The sequence below is a fragment of the Poeciliopsis prolifica genome, unplaced genomic scaffold (genome assembly GCF_027474105.1).
Source record: "Poeciliopsis prolifica strain line A6 unplaced genomic scaffold, Auburn_PproV2 SCAFFOLD003, whole genome shotgun sequence".
NCBI lineage: Eukaryota > Metazoa > Chordata > Actinopteri > Cyprinodontiformes > Poeciliidae > Poeciliopsis > Poeciliopsis prolifica.
Window position 1 is genome coordinate 14,575,839 of NW_026562378.1, and position 23,221 is coordinate 14,599,059.

Sequence of the window (23,221 nt, forward strand, 5' to 3'; positions counted from 1 at the left end):
CTAATAATGTGAAATATGATATATGGAAACTGAAAGCTTCCCAGTTTGTAGACAAAGAAGTACCTTGAAGAGATGTAAATAAATAAATACATTTCAGTGCTACTAAAATGTATTTATTTCAGCAGCAGTTGCATTCCTTGTAATCCAAAGTAATGCAAGTCAGTCAGACAAAAAAGGCTGAAGAGATGCAGATTGCTCCATGAAAAGCATAGCAAAGATTAAAATAAGTAAATAAATAATAAATAATACTCACCCTCTAAAAAAAACATCCTGATCAAAGGTTTGGATTTGTTGTCATTTTTCGTTTATGCCAACACAGCCAAATTTAGCGAAAAACTAAAACTAAGACATGTCCAGAGACCATGGATGACTAAAAGTCACCAACAATTGCTATTTTATTCTCTTCAATTGAAATGAATTAAACAACCATACCCAGCAGATGGCGCTGTTTCACACCCCTCCCTCCTGCTGGACTCTATTATTGATGGACAATGTCCTTTACAGTAGAAGAGCTGGAAGAAGCACATTTGCACGAATAACTCAGGGGACAGTAATATGTTTATCATCAGCAGCTTTTTATCAGCAGCTGATACTGTAAAGACATCAGACGTAATTTTACTTTTCAGATCTCTTCTGTCTTACATTAAGTAAAATTAAATTAAATACATTTTTTTATTTTAAAGCACATACAAAAGCAACAAAATTAGACTTGAAGTGCTGAACAACAACAAAAAATAAATAAATGAATAAAATGAAATTAAAAGTAAGTACAAGCAGAAGTGCTGGAGTTTCTAAGAACATCTGCGTCTAGTCCAACAAAAGCAGGCTATACATTCACCTGCATTGCTTTACAGCTTGAAGTGATTCGAGATTCAGATAAACGGGTCCATCTTGAACAAACCTACAAGTACAATGTTTTACTTCTGCGTCAAACAGGGAGAACCGTCTGTCATACTGTAGCTACAGCCAACTTTGTTGGTGCTGTCAGTTTTTGTCTTATTCATTTTACTATAATACATATTGTCAACATTCGTCTTTTGCTGAGTAAATTCAGGTCCTGAGAGCCTAGTCTATATTATTTAATATTTGTTGGAATGTTAAAAAAAAACAAATTTCAGCAGATTCTGGCCAGAAGTTTTAAATTTATTATTATCAGCAAATCTGCTGGACAGATGACTGAACATAAGGAGAGCAGGATTATAGTTCAGCCTAAAGTTGGAGGGAAAACATAAATCGTCTGAATACTGAGAAGTGAAAGGAAAAACAGAGGAAAGGAAGACAAGTTGTACGACTACAGTGGTGCTACGTCAAGATTGGGGTTTCCTGCTTTTGGATGTTAAGCTTACGCAAAAGCTTAACATCCGTCTGTCCGGACATTTTATTTTTCAATAAAATGTCCTTTGAGCACCAGGTCTTAAGCTTTGTTGGCATCTAAGAATAAACTATAACAACGTCTTTATTTGTTTGTGCCTTTCTTAACTTAGGATGGAGTCCGTGGTGTTTCCCTTATCCCTACAGCCACTTTGCTGCTGATTAAATTATTGCTTGCACTCTACATAGTAACTGAGTAACAAATTCATCTCAATCAGAAGTTAAAACAATAGACAGCCTACTTTCTGACTTGGTATATCAGTAAAATTACCCAGACAAAATGAACTACTTTTCTTGAAAATCAAACCCTAATAGCTTATAATGTATGATTATGATACAATCATATTCAGATATTTCAGAATATTATTCTGAAACAGCTGTGGGGATTGGAGATTGTACTTTCAATGGGAGTCAACCGGGCCTTTTTTTGTTCTCAGCTTTGTTGCATAAAAAAAACAACAAAACATTTTTAAGTGTTTTCTTTAGGGTCATGAAGTAAAAGTGACATTTGATAATCATTCAGTGTTTGGAAGTTTGATCGACATCTAACCTAAAAAAGCGGAAAAGTATTCGTCTGCACATTCAGAGCATTTCTAAGTGTACATTTCAGACTTAATGACGAGTCGGTATAATTTATATCTATTACATATTGAACAAGGCGACACAAAGCGAGTGAAGTGATATTGAGGTCAGAGTGAGACCTCTTCTCCCCCTCCCCCACCTGTCTCTAATTGGTCTGCTCTGACAGGATTACGAGAGTTTCCTCAATTGAGCAGCATCGCCAAGTAAAAGGCTGTGGCATCCAGGGGAGAAGAGACGGAAAACTCGGCTGCAGTTGCGTCGAAGCCACTTTTCTCTGTTGCTTTTTCTTTCCGTCCGGTGGATTACATGCTTGCGTTTTGACAGTGGTCGGCGGCTGTAGCTCAAGGATTTAAATAACCATCGCTGCTGCTGCTGCTTCACCTCTGATGTGGTTCTCCAACGCGCCCGGATTCCTCTGAAGCCGCTCTTCAGACCCCTCAGCCGGCACGATGACTCGGATTTTGTGGGATGCTATTTTTCTCATCAGCGGTGAGTGTTTGATCGACGTTTGAGCTGAAATGTTAAGTTTTGTTTTGGATCACCCAGAGAACTGTTTTAAAGAAACAAGCAGGTTTGTCAGTAAAATAAAATTCTGATACCAATTAAGAATTCATGCACTTGTATTTTAATTAAAAGGACGTTTTGCTGCGCGTCCCGCTTGTTTCAGTTTTTCTTGTCGTCACTGGGCCTGCTGTGTATTTATAGTGCCTTGGTCTCATCCTTTTAGTGGATGTTTAACCCTGTAAACCATTGTTTGGTAAAAGCTAAAGGTCGCATTGTCATAGGTAAAAAGCACTGCATTTATAATTTTTCTGCTGACTTTGCATTTGTTTAACAGAGACGTTGCAATAAAATTTTTTTAAAGTGGATTTTTAAAAATATTGAAGGTGTCATTCAAACTCTGTCCTGTCTCACGTTTGTCAAAGACATCTTGATTTTCACCAAGTCTGTGAGGAAAACGTGTGGACCGATGAGACAAAAGTGGAGCCCTTTGGAAGAAGTTTGTCATGTTGCCTCTAGAGAAGAACTTCTTCAAACTTTCACTCTCCATCAAGAACCACAAGAAACAAAAAAAAACTTTCAGCCTGCGTTAAAGTGGAATAGGTTAGCTCTGGCTTTAAAGTTAAAGCTATTTTGAAAAGAAGAAATGGAGAAAAATTGCAGATTGCAGAGGTGGACCTGTAAGTGGGTCTATAAATTGTTGAGTCAGGGAGACTAAATACAAATGCAATTTAGAGATGGTCATTTTTTTTCCCAGAGGAGAGGTGCATGAATTGTGTTTAAAAACACTTGTATTTCCCTGTGCAGGTTCCTTCTTTACATTTGGAGCAGGTCCGAGCGGTTCAGCTGTGATTGAAGCGAACGTTTCCATCGACACAATCACCACCTCTGCTCCAGACGCATCCAGTAACAACTCTTTGACCACCAGTGGCAAAGCAACAAGCACAGCTAACTTTCTTACAAGTAGAAGTAAGTTGAGTAACTGTAAAAATGCATAAAATCAGTCTTTTCTCTATCTCTCTCTCTCTCTTTTTTTTTTTTAGCTTTCTGTAGTTTATTTTCTTTGCATTTTGTTTCCAGGTTCTCTTTTTACAGAGCAAACAAATTCAACAGTCGCAGATGCTGCAGTTGCTCTTAACACCTCTGCTGCTGCTTCTCGCACCCTGACAAGCAGCTCCTCAACAACCATCCGCAGCACAACCTCGACAACCAGAGGACCTGCTGCAACAACCAGCAAACGTCCAGTTAAAAGTATGTTTCATTCCTCCTCTCACAGCCGTGCTGTTTCCCCTGGACAGATCCGCGCTGCTGTTTCCATTATGGGCACAGTGTGACTGATAACTGACCCTCAGGGCAGCAATTATGATACATCGACAACAATGAGCTGTATTTTCAGCTATTTCCCCAAATGCTCTGTACAGTATTGAATTATGATGTGAAAAGCAAATGGCTTTCCCTTAAGAGCTGGTGTTTTGTGTCAGTTTCCCCCCCCAGCCCTCTGGAATCGTCTGCCAAAATCACATGGAAAGAGAGAGGGCTTGGTAGGCAGATGCCTGCAGGACAACAGAGTGCTTTCATGGAGTCTGAAGGATGGAGACAATGACTGCAGGCTGCGATCCAAACTCCCATTTACCGTTGGAATGGAGAGTGTGACGCGGCCTGTAATGCAGCTATCTGTCTGCATGTCCATCCTCCTCGTCACCCTGAAAGCCACACTGTGGCATCTGTTTTGGGTGCTTGAGAAACACTTTTTGTTTGTTTGCGCCAGCGACCGAGGAATTTGTGTGACGGCACAGCTTACGTGTGAGAAGTGCTCTGTTTTATCTGGGCGTTTATTTGTTCGATCTGTTTTTTTTTTTTTTCTCGTCGGGGTGTAAATTGAGATTGCTGTTTTTTATTTTAAAAAAAGAAACGAAACACAGCTGTCGTTGCTGCAGGGATGTTCCCTTTCTACGTTCCCAACGCAGGTTGATGGACAGAGGTTTTTGTCTGTTCTCTCACCAGGAGTTTTCTTTGGCTGTAATTGTGCCTCCGAGATGTAATCCAGCACATCATGGAAGAAAAGGCTTAGCAGCCTTACCGTTGGTGGCGTGGGTGTCGGCTTTAGTACAAGTCTCTGTTTCAGGCCTCTAACAAGCTTTTGTTATTTTTAGATTTATGTCATTTATACTATGTTGTGAGTACTAGCCTATTTTTAAGTAAACCAAATTAGTTTGTTGCACAGCGTTACTTTTCTGGGTTCTTCCCCATTGGAATTGGGGGGTGGGGAGGGGGGCGGGAACGCACAAATATAAAAACAATTGTGCTCAAAGTGTGTTTTGGAATCCTTTAATTGGACACTGGTATCCTCATAGACCCAGTGGATAACCTGGAAGTGTTTTGAGATTATATTCTTTTAATGGCTTTAATTTACCTGTAGATAGAAGCATTGGGAACATTGACAACTTATTATAAATCAAAACAAAAAGATATTAAATATGTATCCAATTTACAGAATGTGAGAGGAGGAAAACGTTGTCTAAAAACAGAATTAAAACAGTTTGAGAACATTTGTCAAAAAATGTTTAAAGCATGAATAAAAAAAAAAACAGAAAAGAGCTGAAGCTTTTTTTCCAACCTAATTTAAAGTTAAAATAAAAGGAGTTCATGCTGGGAAACAACCAGGTTTCTGTTCTGCATGTTTCTTTACAAACCAAAACATTTCACTGTGAAACCTGAAGAGTTAGCTTCCCTGGCAGTCTTTAAGCTAACGGCACTTTAATGTTCTTCACATCTGCGTTGCATGGAGTCGCCTAATTTCTACCTGTGCACAGGTGTTCCAACCCAGGGCAATCAGGCTGCAGTCTGTCTGTGCATTTCCTGGTTCTACCATAAACGGCATGTTTGTTGTCGCCCTACAAGTTTTCTATCAGACTGAGGTCTAGTGTTTGGGGTGGCCACTCTGCAACATTGATTTTGCTTATTTGGAAGATGCAGCTCGCTTAGTTGTGCGTTTGAAGTTGTTGCTTTAGTAAAAGACAATGTGACCTTTTTAGGTATTTTAATGCATTCAACCTAATCCATCATCTGTGTGATTAAGAGACCCAACACCATATTATGATGCTCGTATGAGGAATTGGTCTGCAGTTCCTAGATCCCAAAAGAACAATCTTGATTTCAACATTTCATAAAATGTTGCACAATTTCTCTCTAGGCCTTCTTTGGCAAATCATAACCTCTTCAGCTCGTGTCTTTTGGAGGTTCTGGGTTGGTGTTGTGGCTCACTTTGTCAGATTGCCGTAGCTTAAAAAGTCGGTGGCTGTGAAAAATCTGTAGTTATATAAAGGAGGATAAATTATTTTAACAGTCATTAAGCATTCAGATCTATGACCTATTTGGAGAATACATTTTTTTACCTTTACATTGAGGTAACAGTCTCAGGACTGAAGGCATCTTCATAAACAAATTTTAAACCTACAGTAAGTCCAGTGTGTAAAACAGAGATGCACTGTCAAAGCTTGACTCAATACCGAAAGTTGTGACTAATCATAAGTTATTCTTAAAGATTTCTGGATCTTTAAACTGAAAAAATATCCTACTTTTTTCAGTCCCTTTGCAGGAGCATGCATTATTTGGGCCATAACTCCTTAGTATGGCCCAGACCTGATTTGTTTGGAGGCACCAGACAAATCGGGAGTAACAATTATCTTAAATAATCTGGTTCTGTAACCACATTTTGAAGTGAGCTTAAGAAAAACAATTTCAGTAAACATCTAAAACATAAAGGCTTTGCCTGTAAGTGCTCCTGTTGCTGCTCTGACATCTGGACAGAGGTGAGAGATTCTCAAATGTCCCGTCACTGTCCTCAAATGTCCCGTCACTGTCCTCAAATGTCCCGTCACTGTCCTCAAATGTCCTGTCACTGTCCTCAGATGTCCCGTCACTGTCCTCAGTCGGGTTATTTTGTTTGCCGTGTTGAATCCATAGCAAACAGTCAAGATGAATCGCATCAGTTTTGTGGGGATGCTGGTAATCAGTGATGCTTTAATTTATTAGATGACGTATCGAGATTGTATTGCATTTCTGCTCAAACCTTTTTCACATTTTAAAATAGACACTGTTTTTCCTCACAGAGTTTGTGGCTGCGGCTGTTCGGTCTCATTTTGATGACTGTCCTGACTCCCATCGGCATTTCTGCTTCCATGGCACCTGCCGCTTCCTGATCCTGGAGGAGACACCTGCATGTGTGTAAGTTATCAGATTATTACTGAAAATCCTTCTTGTCAAATTCTGCTGTGACTCCTGACCTGAAGACAACAAAGTTGCTCTTAGAATTGAAGCCTGTAAGGCATACATTTTCAGATCAGATGTATCTGACTTACTCATTTGCTGTGATTGCTTTAGATTGTTTTTTTTGTTTGTTTTTTTTTTGCCTATGGAAGCTCCCTGCAGCTCTGCATGCTGTTGGAGCAAAGTGTTGCCATCTGCCAGCTGAGACATCAGTGCAATCTTAAGATCTAAAGCTGTTTGTGCTGGAAAGCTGGAGTTAGTTTTGTGCCGCATGCTTTTAGTTTGCATTGCTAAGAAATCACAAATAAGCCAAGTGATTTAGTCAAACTTTGCAGTAAGAAAATTCAACATAAACTGCAGCAATCAAACATTCATGTGTAGTTGTTGGCTAAGCACAGGGAGCTTTCATATTCCCTCACCACATTTTCTTCTTTCAGGTTTTTAAATCTAATAAATCACTGATAAAACACATTGTTTAGGCTTTGAATGGTTCAATGAAGATCTGCAGATGCCTCAAAGTGTTAAAAAAAATCTCCAGAAAAATCTTTTTAGCTTTAAATGTTTCTGTTGACTTATTTTACTCTTAATAAGCAAATATTTTCTTGCATAATGGTATTTAATTGTTTCTTGTATTGTTTAGAGATGTTAATATTTTTAGTCAATATTAATGTCTGGGCACTTTCGGTTTGATCAGCTGATTTTGACCGTTCTGATTTCTTTTCCTTCTTTTTAATCCAAAGTGCTATTACACATGAAGAGAAAATAATGCTGTGGGTTCTAACAGGGTTTTGAATGTGACAAAATAAATACATTTCAAGAGTATGCTCATGTTTGCATCACAGCCATTTGACCTTTGAGACCCTTGCTCTTCCCCCGACAAAAATATTCAGCCTTTATCTAAGTTTGACTCAGTAGAAGTGCATCAGAAACCAAACATGGTGAGATTTCTAGCTTTTCTGGGGAAAATTGGCCTAGTCCAATCTCTGGTAGGTTGATCTCAAATGTTGTTCATGCACATTTTTATGATGTCGGATCGCCTTATTTTTGGAGACATTGTTGACATGCGCACAACTTGATTTATGTTTTAGTACCCCACAATTTTTTTTATTAATGTCTTTTTGCTTTAGATATATTTACAATGTACATTTATAAGTTTATTTTAACTTATTTGTTTCATGTGCAGTTAATAGAAATAACAGCTAACTGCATTACATATGACCCCTTCTGTTTCCAGATGTTTTAAACAGTTTTGTCTTGGTTTTATTTAATTATTGGATTAATTTATTGCTTTCTACATCCTGCTTGTTATTGGAGGTTTTGCCTTTCAGCCAGTGAACCTGCTATAGGAGGATTTGTATAAAAACCAGGGCCTCCTGATGTCCGTTTCGACTTTCTGTCCTTGGTGCAGGTGTCATCCAGGCTTTGTGGGGATGAGGTGTGAGCACGCAGACCTGCTAGCCGTAGTAGCAACCAACCACAGGAAGCAGGCTGTGGCCACGGTGCTCGTGCTGTGCGTGATTGGATGCGTCCTCATCATGGTGTTGTGTTCGTTCTTACAGTAAGTCACCCGCATGATGCGTTTAGAAATTTTAGACCGCCTTTGCAATATGCATCTCTGCATGGCCGCTGCTTCAGCCATTCTGCTGTCTCTCATTCAGCTGCTGGTGGAGGGAGGACTGTCGGAGGCGGAGCCGAGCGCATCTCTACGTGGCAGAGAAGCACAGAGCAACATGCTATCCGCCAGAGAGTGGTACTTCCCTTTCTTTCTTTGTTGTGTTGGATAAAAAAAAAAAAAGACGACGTGCTAAAGCTCAGATTTCTTGAGTTTTAGTTGAGTGGGTAATTTTTATTAGTTTACAGCCAGCAGTTCAAGGTGTCTTGTGAAATGAAATGGGGGAGAAAAAAAAATCCAACCTATGGAAACAGGTTTCCTGAAGCAATCAGCACCTGCTGCCTGATTGACTATTTACCTCATCATTCCTTGTCTTTAATTTTAATCACCTTTATTATGAAGACTTCTGAGCGTTATTAGGAATAAGTATGTTTGTATTTTATGGTACATCCAATGTCACACATTTCTTTACACAATCGCATCATCTTTTAAATAAGGTGTACAGAATTATTTGATCATAGAAAAACAATAAGTGTTCACATGACCTCAAAACAGACAAATCCTTAGTGCTTTTCCAATTCTGAATATTTATGTAAAAAAGCCGAGAATGGCTTAAAATATTCATTTGCTGTTGTTTCACAGGATGACTCTGCTGTGTTGGTTTCTAGTTTTGTTTTATTTTCCCCCAATAGAGCAACTTGTCTTGACTTTAAGACTCAAAATATCTCGATTAAATATCCGGACGGTATGCCCAGCTGTGATTGTGTTGCACCGATGCCACGGCTTGACTTTGACTCTTCACTTCAATCTAATCCCAAAACAACAGTTAAAGAAACTAAATCAGAGCGATTACGAAAGCAAACACACAATACCTTTTTCCGGGAAGATAATAGGATACCTTCATGAGCCGGATTATACAGAGTAAGAACTACTGGTTTGAGAGAGACGGATCAACTCCCGGCGGACTTAGCTCCTTAGAGATCGGATATATTGGCAGCCGCTGTGACTGCAGTTACACCACCATGTTTTTGAGGTTGAGAAAACGATCATGGTGTAAGGCAAATGATCCTAGCTGAGGAGAAAGAGTGTGAAAATATTATAATTTAGCGTAGAAATGTTAGTTTGAGATAGACAGAGTTTGCTCTCAGATCCTCTACTGCATGAAGGACAAGTGACTTCTTCCTGATTCTCCAAACCTTTGTTACGCTGTATTCACTCTGTATCAGTTTTTGATAAAGTGGCCACAGAAAGCAAACCATTTATTTTTGCACACATTAGTTTAAGAACAGAGGCACCTTTTCAACCTTGGGATGTAAGATTCATCTTAGTAATTGATGTTCTTGTTGGTTCCAGTTTCTCTCATTCATTTTTGTAATGTCAGTAAAAGTTGGTGATCCAAGTTTTGTTTTATGTGATGACCATAACCAACTTTCCTTCAGCAAAAAGTCCATGTTGTGGAGTTCAGACATTCTGCTTTGCACAAGTCGTCCACTTTTGTCTGCCATATCAAAACCAGAGGCTCGAATCAATTTTATGTTCTTCAAGCTTTTATGTCATAGACCAGCTTAGAGTAGCATCTGACTTTTAAATGGAATGAAAGGGATGCCAGGTTTCCAGTTTTCATACAAATAAAAATCTAAAAGTGTCTTCTACATTTTCAGAAATGACATCTAGTGGAATAAATTACTTTCAGAAACCACCTGTTATTGTTGGGAGATTTCTGTGTGTAATTGAATATGTTTTTTGAAGGCGTAGGAGGTTTGTCAGAAGATGGAGTACAACAGAGGTCAGATTGGAAACAAATGGATGAACGTAAAATAATTTGAAATTGTGTGATCTTTTAATTCCATGTTGGTCTATCACATAAAATCCTTTCAATGTTTTTTCTTAACTTGGCTAACTGGTCACAACACCTATGACTTTTTTTGCTGCAAGAGAAGTAAGTAGACACTAATTAATGCTCCAAATTATTATTATTTGTTCATAGTTATTTGTGTATTTTGTGTATTCGTCAAGAATCATTGCAGTTGAACACAGGCAAGTTTTGATAACACTGATTTTATTTAACTTTCAGTGGTTTGACGAGACGCTATTTGAAACATTGTGTGTCTCTGTGTGGCGCCTCTGACCCTGGAGATTCTTCTAAACCGATCAAGATCATCAGAGGTAAAGTGCTTCCCTCTTCAATATGACTCAGTCGGAGCTTTTCATGTGGGGAAATGAGATGCTCAATTATATTCCTCCCCCAATCTGCACTACACTGACTGACTGGGGCTTTCGGACTGCGGAAAACGATGGATGCGTGCGCCTTGCTCTCACTTTCACTCAGAACTGTGTCAGTCTGTTTGGACTTCATGTCACGCCTGGAAAAGAGCTCAATATTCTTATTACCGTTTCTGGATGATCCAGAGGACATCAACGGAACTGACTCTGCTAAATATTCAACCATTTTTAACTAATGGCTTCAGGATGACCATTAGCTATTCTCATAGTTGAGAAGACCACAGTTCCTATTTTTATCTTTATTATTATATTATTTTTTTATCTCTGCACGTTTTTCCTCAGAAGTCGTTGTGCACAAAGGACATTTTTACTAACTGGTGGTGTGGGGGAAACTGATGCTTTAAACATGTTTTAGTGTCTGTTTTTTTTTTTTTTTTATAAAAGAAGGAACTCACTTCACCTGATAGAAGTAGGAATTGTTTATCTGGTCTGATTGATGTCACATTTCCTGGACTTTAGCTTTTATAAACTGTGATCTGCAACGTAAAGTTGCTCTGATGAACCTTGGAGGAAAACTTTAAATTCCTACATTGAAGCTGTCAGTTATTTTAATTCCTGAGCTGTTTGAGTGCTTTCCTCAGATTTGCAATCTGTAACGGTACCAACGTATGCGCATCCTGGGTGGCCACATCTTTTGTTCTCTATGCTATTTTGTTTTTATAAAGGTGCACTTTTTTTAAAGGTTTCTTGCTCTTTTTGTAAATATAAACTTTACACACTGCACGTTGCTTTATGGTAGCATCCACATGTGGAGATGCCAAAATAAAACCACTAATTCTGCCTGAATGAGCACCGAAGAAGCACAGTTTGTACTCATCATCTGGGGATGCATGCGTGGAGTCATCTAAAAGAAAAGCGGTGCGTTACAGCTTTGGCTCTGCTTTGATATTTGTTTTTTTAAAAAGAGAAAAGCCTCAGAATGCTTTTGAAGGAATTTATAATGCTGGCATGCCCGAGTTTGTGCTTTGTGTGTGGGGGACAAAAACAGATTGTACAACGAATGTTCTGGTATCTGTATGCCAAAAAAAACAAACTCTAAGAGGACGATAAACTTTTTTTGTTTACAAGATATAATGTTTTTTTTTTTTTTCACGTGTCAAAAACAAAGCAAATAAGTCTAATATATTATTAGAAAAATCTTCTAAAATGTGTTGTAACTTTACCTGGTCAAATTTTTGTTGTTACAGCTGGAAAGCCTCACTTATTTGTTTGCTTTCCAATGAAAGATTAAAAATGAAAATGTTTGTCTGTGTATTTTGTATAGGTACAGTTGATCTCTCAAATCCCATTTTCTATAGTATTCAACTTTAAAATCAAATGTGGTAAAAGAAAGTGTTAAAAGTTAAGAAAATGTGCAATCCCTATTGTACTTTGTTGCAGGATGTTTTAATTCAGTTTCAGCACTTGGTGGTCTTTGGTCATAGTCTTATCAGCACATCATATCTTCACTTACAATATTTGATTCATTAAACTCACAAAAATTCTCCATGTCAAATTGTGAGAATCTCTCTTATCCACATTTCTCATTTAATTTTTAATTTTTTTTTACTTTAGTTGGATATCTATATAGTGGAGCTCACTATAATGCTGAAAATGAAAACCTAGCTATCTAGCAGAAACTACATGGTGTTGGATTGCAACTGTTCATGTACACAGCATCATACTCCCACCACCGTGTTTCCCATCGGATGTTTGTTCATTTCCTGTGTTGAAAGTTGGTCAGCAGATGCAGAAAAAAACGTTACTCCTTTATTTGCTTTTAGCGACTCAGCACTTTTGAAAGCAGGTCAAACTGCCAGTTTAATGTAATGCAGCTATATCAGCTGCCCTCAAAGGAGCACCTAGCATAAAGAAGAAAACTCGGGCCACTGATTGGTGGAGTTGGACCTTCTTGTTCACAATAAAATTAAACAATGGAGCAGCAGCCATTCTTTTTTTTTTTCAAACTTCATGTCTTTGCTTTAACTTTCTGAAAGCCTGAAAGTTTTTAACATAAATTGGTGCAGGGAGAGTGAGGCCAGGAGCAATCTGACTCCTGTTGGTTCACCTGCTCTCTTTTGGTTTACTGGACAGCCTGTTTGCCAGCAGACCAAACCACTTATCACTTGCAAGATAATCAGGACGTTTTACATTAGGCTAATGTTTAACTGAGCTCCCACCTCTGGGTAAATGAGGCAGAACATTTGAGGAAAAACACTGTGTTCTCTTTAAAGTGGACAAGGCAGCTACAGTATTAAAAAGCTCCTAAATCTGGGTTCATTGAAGTATGATTCTCCTGCAAGGTTTTGAGAAATTTTATCCACAATATAGATTTTATGTCTTTGAAACAATTTTATTTTCAGCCGCCTCCTTTTTATTAATTTTGGAAGAAGATCCACTTTCTGTTTTGTCACTGTTTTTCCAAGTTTTCTACAGTTACTGATTGCAGTTTTATAGTGTGTTATAGATAAGGCTGTGAAATTGTTTCTTTTTCTTCTCCTGATGATACCTTTGTACAATATTATCCTTTGTTGGGATCTCTGTGGAAACTATGGTTCTAGTTGGGGGCTCTGCCACCTCTAACCCTGGAACTGCAAGTGCTCTTTGACCTCCCACGTTGCCTCTTTAATAATTTGGCTGAAACATTACAGAACCAGCTAATTTTATAAGATATAGATGTAACATGCACCTCTAACAGCTAATTTAGTTTATTTTTGTATGGAATAATTCCTGCATTACACAACACAAATATTTTTTTCTCATAATGATGGAAAGTAAGTGCTTTTTTTGTTTCATTTTTCTTACATTGACATTCCACTGAGAGAAATGTTCGTTCTTTTTTTGCAAATGTTATATGTTGTAACGGTGGTTCCTTAAAAATGACCACAAATGTCCTATTTTAGATATTTTAAAAAAACAAAAAAAACTTCTCTTTTCACAAATGTAACACTTGCAGATTGAGACAAGTTTCATTTAGCTGAACTGAGGGAAAAATGCTGTGATTAAAGGAACACATTCTTGGAAAATCTTAGAAGAATTTTACTTTGAAAGTTTTTAAAAGAACTGACCCTACTGGTAGAAAAAGCTTTTAAAAATAATAAGGTGTTGCTTCTTTGAGTCTGGCTTTTGAACAGGATTGAGCCACTGAGTATCTCTACTCCATCTTTAATCATGTGAGTCTTTTTTAACTTCTGAAGCAAATTGTTTTAAATCTCCCTCCATATACTCAAGTTTTTCAATGCTCCTCTCTTCCTTTCAAGATTTCAAGAGGCGCAAATGTTGAGGCAAAACCCTGGATCCTCATTTCAACAATGAGCCAAAGTTCTGAGTGCTTTTATAGCAGAGAGAATCGTTTCAGCCCCTGGCTGAACACCCACTCCCATTAAAGCATTTGTTGTTGGCTCCGATTGTGCATCAGGTTGGCTTGTTCCCTTTTATTACCATGCTGCATACCCGCCCACTCTTCCCTGTTGGCGTTTGCAGGAGCAGCTTCGTTTTGAAATCCCATTATGTCACCAATTGGATTTCGGCGGAGCTCTTTAGAGCCGTCTGGCTGAGCTTCTAAACCAGCTTTGAATTAAGCAGCTCTTCTGGTTGCAGTCCTAAAGATAAACAAAATGTTTTGACAGAAGCCACTCATTGATATGGAAACAAATTAAGGCAAAGAACTGGGGAGAATCAAATGATTATCAAAAAAACGGAGGCTGCTTGATTGTTATGGCTTTTGTTTAGCTCAAAAAATTCAGTAAACTCTTTAGTTTTTTGGGGTTTTTTTTTTCTTCAAGTGTCAAGCTGTGATTTATATAAAAATACAAAGTTATGCTTTGGATTTCATCTCCCCTGAGGTCTCCTCTCCACACCAACATCTCCAGTTTCGGCTTCTGGACAGATGGTTTGAAATAAGAGTATTTACAAAGGCATTAGGGTTAAGAAACCCTGCCCTCTCCTTGCTGCTTAGCTCTGCAATAAATCACTGGGAACGATCAAAGCTGTGCAGCTTCAGTTAAAGGATCCGTTCACTCTGCTGCCCTGCTGGAGACGTAATTTTGCTGAGGCGGTAACTGATCCTAAGAGACACTGAAGAAGTGACAGAAAAGTAACAAATGCAAGACCAGAAAGCTTCCTGTAAACCAAACGTTTCACTCGTTTCTAACTAAATGTATTTCAGTTCTGCTGTCGCGTGAAAAATTATTTGCCGCCTTAATGATTTTTTAGGGGTTTATTTTTTGTCATGTTTCAAACCACCAGATTTTAATAAAATAATTTACCAATAGTGAAATGTATAAAATTTGACCTGGCACTATGTGTAAGAGTGTGTTTGTTTATGTTCGTTATATCAACTGGATTTAAGTCTGGACTTTAAATTAGCCACTCTAAAACCCTTTCTGTTGCACTTTTTGGGTTGTTTAAAAGCCACAAATTTACAACACATGGATTCCAATTAATCTAACTTATCAATAAGTGCATTAAGCTCAAAGATTCAAATTGGTTTAAAAAGTTTCCCATCTATGAAAACTCAGCAGATTGCATCGAGTCATTGACTTGCAGCATTAACTCCTCCTGGACGAGCATAGAGGGCCAGTCAAAAATCGCTTGCATTGAGTCGTTGACGTTACGCTTACAGTAATCCCTCCTACTGAGCATGCATGGTTGGTTTTAAGGGCAAGTCTGGCAGCGATCAGCTTGGGAAAATAACATTAAACTCTATTTGAAAAATGTACAGATGATGAAAATAATTTATGATTTAACAACCCCAGAAAAATCAGTCTCTGAATGGCTCAAAACAACCTAAAGGACATTTTGGAGTGACCTAGTTAAGGTAAGCTAAGGTTGAAATGCATCTCCTTAAACGAGCCACTCAAGCTGGAAAACCCTCCAGTAAAACTGAATTTTAACAATCCTGTGATAAGAGTCCCAATATCACTCATTCTCAGTTATCAGAAACACCTTATGGATGGTGATGGTGCCAACAATATCACTATCATTAGGTTTAAGACGCAATCAGTTTCTCACATTCCGCTAGGTTGCAAAACATTTTCAAAGAACTATTATTTTGAAATAAGTAAACAAATAATGAGCCATTTGTAAAAAAAAAAATAAAAATGTTTACATTTATTTGTCCTTTTGGTTCATTTTCAATATGAGCCTTGCATTTTAATGGCCAGCGTGTTGTAATCATATAATCAAATATTCCTTTTTGGGACACAGATAACTGACTATAAACATCTGTATTGACAGCGTGACCCATGAACATATTCTGTACGTTTCATTTACATATCACTGCTGCAGGAGAATCTGTCAGATTCACATTGGTGAAGAAGTGCTTGAGTTCACAAAGCCCAACAGGATATGAACTCCTGACTGAGCAAATTTGTTTATAGAGATGTCATAATCTTTTTTATTCATGTTTTCAGCTGAGTGTGTTTTTATTTCTATTAAACTTTATCATTTATTGGCCCTCAAAAAGGCAAATGTGCAGTATCATCTTCATTATCAATATGTTTCTTGAAAATGATCTCAAAACAGCAATGTTATCATTTATTGCAATAATAACTGAGACAAATTAGCAAATTTTGTTTTGTGACAGGATGTACAGATTTTTCCTTGAGTCATTCAATCACAAGTTCCTGAAGGCGTGACGGCAGCTCATCCAATGTCACAACCCGGTGTTCTTGAGGAACATCGCCTTCTTTGTGTGAGTCGTCTCTGTCTAAAAGGAATCCGTGGATTCCCACAGAGCGAGAAGCAAGGTAATCATACACATAGTGGTCCCCAACGTGAGCCACTCTGTCAGCGGATGTGCCACATTTCTGGAGGGCCTGATTAAAGATGACCGGGCTGGGCTTCCCCATGCCGGCCGCCTCTGATGTTACCACAAAGCTGAAGTGCGACAGCAGCCCGCAGTTGCGTAAAATTGTTTCGAGGCGATTGTCAAAATTAGACACAACGCCCAGCTTCAGTCCAAGAGAGGAACATTGTTCAAGGGCCGTCTTGGAGTCTGGAAATACCTGGAAGCAAAAAAGAGGACGTGTTTCTTCATTTTCATGACTTTTCTGCATTGTCTGACTATTCTAATAATTAACTAAATGGATGGATGCATTTTGATTTATTTACTTTGTTTTATGGGCATAAATGTGTCAAATGTTACTTACCTCCCATTTTTCTGCGTTGCAGAAATCTTGGTAAAGATTGGTAGCCATTGTGTTCAGCAGAGCCGGATCGTTGACTTTGCACTCAGCCAGAGTGTCTCGCATGACTCCTATCCACCAAGTCTGTCCGGTCTGGCCTTGAGAGACGCCATAGTTTGGGTATCTGCTGGAATAACGGCGATATGTCTCCCGGAAAGCAGCGTTGATCTCCTCAGGATGCAGGCTAAGGCCCCATCTTCCAGCCTCCTTAGAATAATGGTCTCCCACAGATCCCCGCACCTTCAGCAGGGTGTCTTTAATATCCCACAACACCCAGCGCAGAGGAACTCTTGGCATTACAGCTGGACAAGTATGACAGAAAACACACCAAAACTGAGCAAAATAAAGGAACGTTGAGACCATAAATATTCCAGTGGAAAGTAAATAAGTTAAAAATGATTTCTGTTTGTTAATTCTGCTAAAAGAAACTTCTGTAGTGCATTTTGGATCCTGAGGAAAGTCCAAAAATTATAGTTTATAATTCATGGTTCAGTTTTTTATGTCTGTCTGACAAGAGTAAAATTACGTTAGAGCTATTGGGGAATCTGAATGCAGAATGAAAGTATGTAGCCAGTGCAATATTCTTCAAACAGGTGAGCAGAGGAAATTCTCTTACATAACTTTACAAATCAACACTTTATTGTGTTATTTCAGCTGAAAAGGTTTTGCTTCACATCCCTTTGAAAGCTGCAGTAGTCAGAGCTTCTGCCACGTGTTTTTCTACAACATTGTTTTTTTTCATTAATTTGATTTAATGTCTAGATGCAGTATTACATGAACACTGAGCTACTTTAACAACAACCTTTTTGATGTTTGTAATGGTAGGTTTGTGTAGGTCATAACACTTCTATGTTCTTCTTTAAATTTGTGTTTGGTATAGGCTATAATCATCATACTTTGTGTATGAAATTTAACATGCTGATTAAGATCTTTTGTTCCAAAACACTGTTTGACTTTAAGGCAAATGTTCTGGAACATCCACTTGATAAATGGTCCAATGACCCATCCCTGACAGCCTCTCTCAGATTATTCCTATTGTCTTTCCAACCTGACATTGTGTCAACGTCAACATGATTCATCCACAGCTGAAGTTTCTGCTTCTTTTAATAAGCTGCTCATTTATATTTGGAATCTTTTGGATGTGCATTTAACTGTTTTGAACATGTAGAGACCTGTTCATTAGTAATACCAACGAATAGACAGTCCACCTAAAAAAATAAAATAATAATAACGATTTTAAATTAAAAATTAACCACCCGTGTAGAAAAGCAGCGTGCAAAACACATATAAACTCAACACCACCATATGTGATAATGTAGTTATATATATATATTTTTACAGCAGCTAACGTAAGAAAGCTCATTTTCTCTGCACCTGTGACATTTGAAGTTGTGTTTTAGAGCATTACCGAAATAACGTCTCCCCGGTAAACTGCAGGTTTAGGAGAGATTAGATTGGTTTCCCTTCCTCATCCTCTTCGTCTGCCTCACTCTGTGACGCTCGAGCCTCTGCTGCCATCTGTTGGCAGCAGCAGGGATGACGCGGTACTTAGTTTACATTTTGTGTTTTCTACGGACCAGAGCACCTTATTTCTCCTCTTCCAGGACTGAAAGATTTATTTAAATAACTACAATGCAAACTGAAGTCATTCTCGATTCATATGCAACCTTTTATTTCAGCGCAAAGTTTTTTTTTAACATACATCCACTCCAGTAGGAGGCAGTGTACAGCAAGCGACCAAGACGTTGAACCAGTTCAGTGTACGCATGCGCAAAGGTTCACGTGTGAAGACGGCTTGCCCTGAGGACAACAAACACGCGATTGCTAAAAGTGATGAAATAATGTAATTTATTTTAGGTGAAATTGAGGTGAATCCGCGCTGTCGCCATGCGGAGTCCAGCTGTGCGAATGTTCCACAGGTTAGAGGGTTTGTTCTGCGTCTACAAACCCGCAGGAGTTCACTGGAAGCTGGTGAGGGACACCATCGAGACTAATCTTCTGAAAGGTGAGATTCGTCATGATTCGTCTGCGAAACAATCTCTCACTTCATATTAGAACTTGTAGTAGATTTGGATAACATGAATGTCTTGTCCTCAGGTGTGAATGACACACCTGCTCCGCCTCTTCCTCATGAGGTTCGCTTCTTACCAAACCCAAACAAACAACCTGAAGCACCTGGAGGACTCATGCTGCGGCCAGTCTCTGTCCCCGTCTTGTCCAAGCACCCTCTGGGTATGTCTCGTGTTACATATTTAGAGAAACAGTGAGTTAGGTTACACGTCCAGTTATTGAGAGCTGCTAACTTACAGGGACTTACAAGGATGTGGGACCCTGAACTGGGGACAGTTTTATTCTCTAAACAAACAAACAAACAAAACAAACAAACAAACAAACAAAAAAACAATCAAATTATAACGTCCAGTATGAATTGATGCATGTTAGGCTTAATATGTCCCCTGTCCTCCATCTCCATGTTGAAGTTAACTAGAACTTTGTGATTTTGAATTGCATAAATATTGTTTTTCTTCACAAAAATCCTCAAACTATGAACACAACTCACCAGATATGGTTCTATGAGTATTATATAAAGTAACATTTTTCCAAAACACACATTTATTAATACTAAAAAATCTTTTGGGTCCCCCCCCACAAAAAAAATCAAGGCCCTGGGCTGCTGCCACTGTAAGACCTTTCTAAAGTCTGGGCCAACCTGCAACTCTTGGCTGCGTCTTTTCTCACCGGATTCAAGCGGCTGAGTCTCGTCACCTGGTACTAAGCCATTCATTTGATTCAGACGTGTTTGAGAAGGGAGGCATCTAAGAGTTGCAGGAAAGAAGCTCAACAGCACTCAAGTAGGCAACCCTTGATGTACACCATATGAATCATGATTATGGAGACTTTAAAGCTCACAGAAGATGGGAAGGGGGTGAGAAAGAGTGAGAAAAATATGGGTTAATTGTAATTGAGATCATTGCTGTATTCAGCTCTAGCGTCATGCAGTCCCTGTAAAATTACATTTTCCAATGTTTTAGTGACAGGACCTGAATTCCAGCATCTCAAAGTTGGAGTGGGTCACCGCCTGGATGCTTCATCTTCTGGTGTTCTTGGTAAAACTTCGCTCCAGCACATATAACAAAAGTTTATCCTTTAAGGAAAATCTCAGAGCAGTTACTCAGCTCTGTTCTTTCAGTTCTGGCTGTGGGGAACGGGAACAAGATCCTCAATGATCTCTACCAGATACGAACCACAAGGGTAATTTCTCACCTCTGATTGTTTTACATTATACATGAAATTATGTACTTAATTTAAACTTCTTAGGCAGAGTTCAATGTTTGGTTCTGATTAAGGATTACACACTGGAAGGTGAATTTGGGATGGCAACACATGATTTCACTCACACAGGTCGAATTGTGGAAAGATCCACTTATAGTAAGATCTTTATTTTTTATGCAAATAGTGTCTTAATTTCACATATTTACCCATAAGGCAGATATGTATTTGTGTAAAGAAATCAGATTTTCTTTCTTTATATTAAACACATATTAGCTGTTGTATGTATGCTGTATCAGTAATAGTATTTTCTTGTATTTGTCCTTAAACGAACTTTATCAGATCACATCACTCAAGAGAAGATGGAGACAGTGCTGGCCATGCTGGAGGGAGCCAATCAAAAAGCCCTGAGAATGTAGGCAACCAACCTCATTTTGCACAACACGAATTAATTTATGCCACTGTAAGAAACAAAATTATCATGCAGATAATGACTGTTATTATCCCTCCTAATAGGTATTCAAGTGTAGACATGAACTCACAGGAAGCATATGAGCTGGCTGTAGAAGGCTTATTGGGTCCAGACGGGAAATCGGTTCCTATTTTGACAGGCTTACGATGCATTCGCTTCCAGCCACCACACTTCACCTTAGGTAAACTCAGCTAAGCGTGAGAAATATTGAATCCAAGATTAATTTCTTTACTTCCTTTGTCTTGCATGACACGTCACGTGTTCTGTCTTCCACAGAGGTGCAGTGCCTGAATGAAACTCAGAAATACTTGCGGAAAGTTGTGCACGAGATTGGACTGGAGCTGCGGAGCACGGCGGTGTGTAAAGGAGTGAGGCGGACCAGAGACGGCTTCTTTACCCTGCCGGACGCTCTCACGCGTAACCACTGGTCGGCTGCTGACATCCTACAGGCTGTTCAGAAATACCGCTCAAAAAAGAACAAGAAAAGCTCCAGGACTGCAGCTGATAAAGCAATGTTACAGACATCTGAGGAAACGCTCGCAGTCTCTCAAGAAAACAGAGCTGTTAAGGAAGAAACAACAACTGAGGTGCAATGTAGTTCAACTGATGGGTGATTTAAAAAAAATAAAAGTGGACTGAAATAGTGATATTTCACAGCGCGGTTGATAAAGAAATTTTACTAACAAGGGTTTAAAAGGAGAATGGCCCTCAAATATATTGGGTCAATATACAAATGTGACTCTATTGTTGCTGGCCAAGGTTTATACAGAAGTCCTTGAGATAATTAATATTGTTACTCTTTTCTCTACTCCTTTTGGCTACTAAAACCCTTCAAAGAACTCTTAAGAGTTATTTTTTATTTACACGTATCAGTTCTGGATGCTGATCAATCACGTGAGTATTGAACAAATCCTCTTCATGACAGCTGTGTGGTCAGTCAGCCACCAATAACTTTTCAGGCCTTAATGTGTCATTAAAAAAACAAATAAAATCAAAACCTGTGGGAGTGTTTTATTAAATATTAAGTAAATGTATTTAATAATTTTTTAATCAATTCATCCCTTTTGGATTTGAGGAAATTAACAGAAATTACAAACATGTGAATCTATAACTTGTTTCTACAGTTTGTTGCATAAACGTTGTGATTGTGGTGGAAGTCTTAAGTGCCAAATGATAACATAAGCCATTATTAGAGCCTAATACAGGATGTATTGGTTTATTACCACCATTTATATCGATTTTACACTGTCCAGTGCTTGTAAAATATATGCTGTGCTTTGAGAAAATACACTCTCCTGTGTATTTTGTTTGGGATGTGGTTATATCAGTATCTCAGGGTGTGCAGTAAAGGTTACTTACTAGTTTTCCAATGAGTGTGTTTGTTTTTTAGTGTGTCCTGTCTGGCAATGTGGGACCCATACTTGTCTGAGTACCAAGGTGTGGCCCAATAGATTTTCTTCACATGTGGAGCATTACAGCTTTCACTATTATGCTCCATTTCATTAAAAATTGCTTTGGGTTTATTTCAAATGTAATGGACAGGCAAACGGAAATGAAAGGGAGAGATAAGGATAAAGAGAATAGAAGCCAACATCCCAGAAGTCTGTTTCTACACCGACAGAAAGAGAAAAAATATTGCAACGAGACAAGATATGCGTACATAATAACAAATATAACGTAATTGAAAAGTAAACACAGTACAAGTTAATACAATAGCAACTGCAGCACGTTGAAAACACCTGGATCTAAACAACTGTGTGTGTGTTTAGATTCATTAAACACTCACATTCTTTGTAAGAATGTTCAATAACCTCCACAGACACTTTCCCAGGATCTGAGGCAGATCTGAGGAAGACTGGAGCCTTCAAATGTACTCGTCTGATTCCTTTTTGATTTGGCAGCCAGTTAGCTTTCTCTGTATCTTTTAATAGTTTTTTTTCAGTGTCTTGACATTTCCATGAAATCATTTGGTAACTTGGAACAGATAAGGCTGTTTTTCAAATTGGAAAAAGAATGAAAAATGGTTTTTCTCTGACTAAAAGTATGGAAAAGATTGTGGAAAAAAGTGTATTTTCTGGTTTAACTCTCCCACCATTTACCCATTTGTCTATTTAGCCATCCCCCCATCTGTTTGTGCTTTTTGCAGATTCCATATTTAAAGCTTGACCACTGCAGAAATATATGCCATAAATCATAACATCCAGGAGGACTGGTTACCCTGACAATATGTGCTGAAACCTTGAATGAGCAAAGGAGAAACTGATCAATTCTGCTGAACACCACCTCACTGATAAATTTGTTTCATTTTTGCTCCAAAACTGACAGCAATTTTCTCCCAGTTCAGCATTTCTCAGAAAACTGTTCGCATAACCGAGACAGTATGAACTTTAGCCGGCGAGCAAATGCACCATCTAAAGTTAGTGCCAGTCATTAAAATCAGATCTGCTGCAATTATCCGTGACCTCTGTTTATGCTGGAGGAGTTCGTCTCTGCATTTATGTTCCCAGCTGAAAGTCCTGTGGGAAGTTATGAGGTTATTGCCGTGGCGCCATTGTTGTCATGCTGCTCATGCCGTTGAAGGACTTGTTGTCCCCCTGGGAACACAGCCTTCTTTGTCAGTCTGGAAGAACACAACTCACTTGAGGACACAAATTAGGTCGGCAAAGCAGACAGATTGTTGAAGTGGGAGTTTTT

The 23,221-nt window shown here is 38.6% G+C and overlaps 3 protein-coding genes across 3 annotated transcripts; 2 read left to right on the forward strand and 1 right to left on the reverse strand.

Annotated features, from left to right (window-relative positions):
* Positions 1–2,142: 2,142 nt before the first annotated feature.
* On the forward strand, positions 2,143–11,004 carry tgfa (transforming growth factor, alpha). The gene is given in 9 exon segments (XM_055027517.1): positions 2,143–2,442; positions 3,262–3,423; positions 3,535–3,705; positions 6,567–6,681; positions 8,132–8,253; positions 8,256–8,281; positions 8,382–8,473; positions 10,410–10,501; positions 10,665–11,004. Coding segments are annotated over 9 exon segments (987 nt in total). The 5' UTR covers positions 2,143–2,402; the 3' UTR covers positions 10,832–11,004.
* A 5,110-nt stretch (positions 11,005–16,114) lies between these two features.
* On the reverse strand, positions 16,115–18,297 carry hdhd3 (haloacid dehalogenase-like hydrolase domain containing 3). The gene is made up of 3 exons (XM_055027650.1): positions 18,194–18,297; positions 16,750–17,087; positions 16,115–16,605 (listed from the first exon to the last, which is right to left on the reverse strand). Exons 2-3 carry the CDS (start codon positions 17,080–17,082, stop codon positions 16,207–16,209), a joined length of 732 nt encoding a protein of 243 aa, XP_054883625.1. The 5' UTR covers positions 17,083–17,087; positions 18,194–18,297; the 3' UTR covers positions 16,115–16,206.
* A 263-nt stretch (positions 18,298–18,560) lies between these two features.
* trub2 (TruB pseudouridine (psi) synthase family member 2) lies at positions 18,561–21,813 on the forward strand. Its single transcript, XM_055027651.1, has 8 exons — positions 18,561–18,790; positions 18,883–19,017; positions 19,818–19,892; positions 19,976–20,037; positions 20,133–20,214; positions 20,398–20,470; positions 20,572–20,708; positions 20,804–21,813. The coding sequence occupies exons 1-8, from the start codon at positions 18,673–18,675 to the stop codon at positions 21,139–21,141; spliced, it is 1,020 nt and encodes a 339-aa protein (XP_054883626.1). The 5' UTR covers positions 18,561–18,672; the 3' UTR covers positions 21,142–21,813.
* The last annotated feature ends 1,408 nt before the right edge of the window (positions 21,814–23,221 follow it).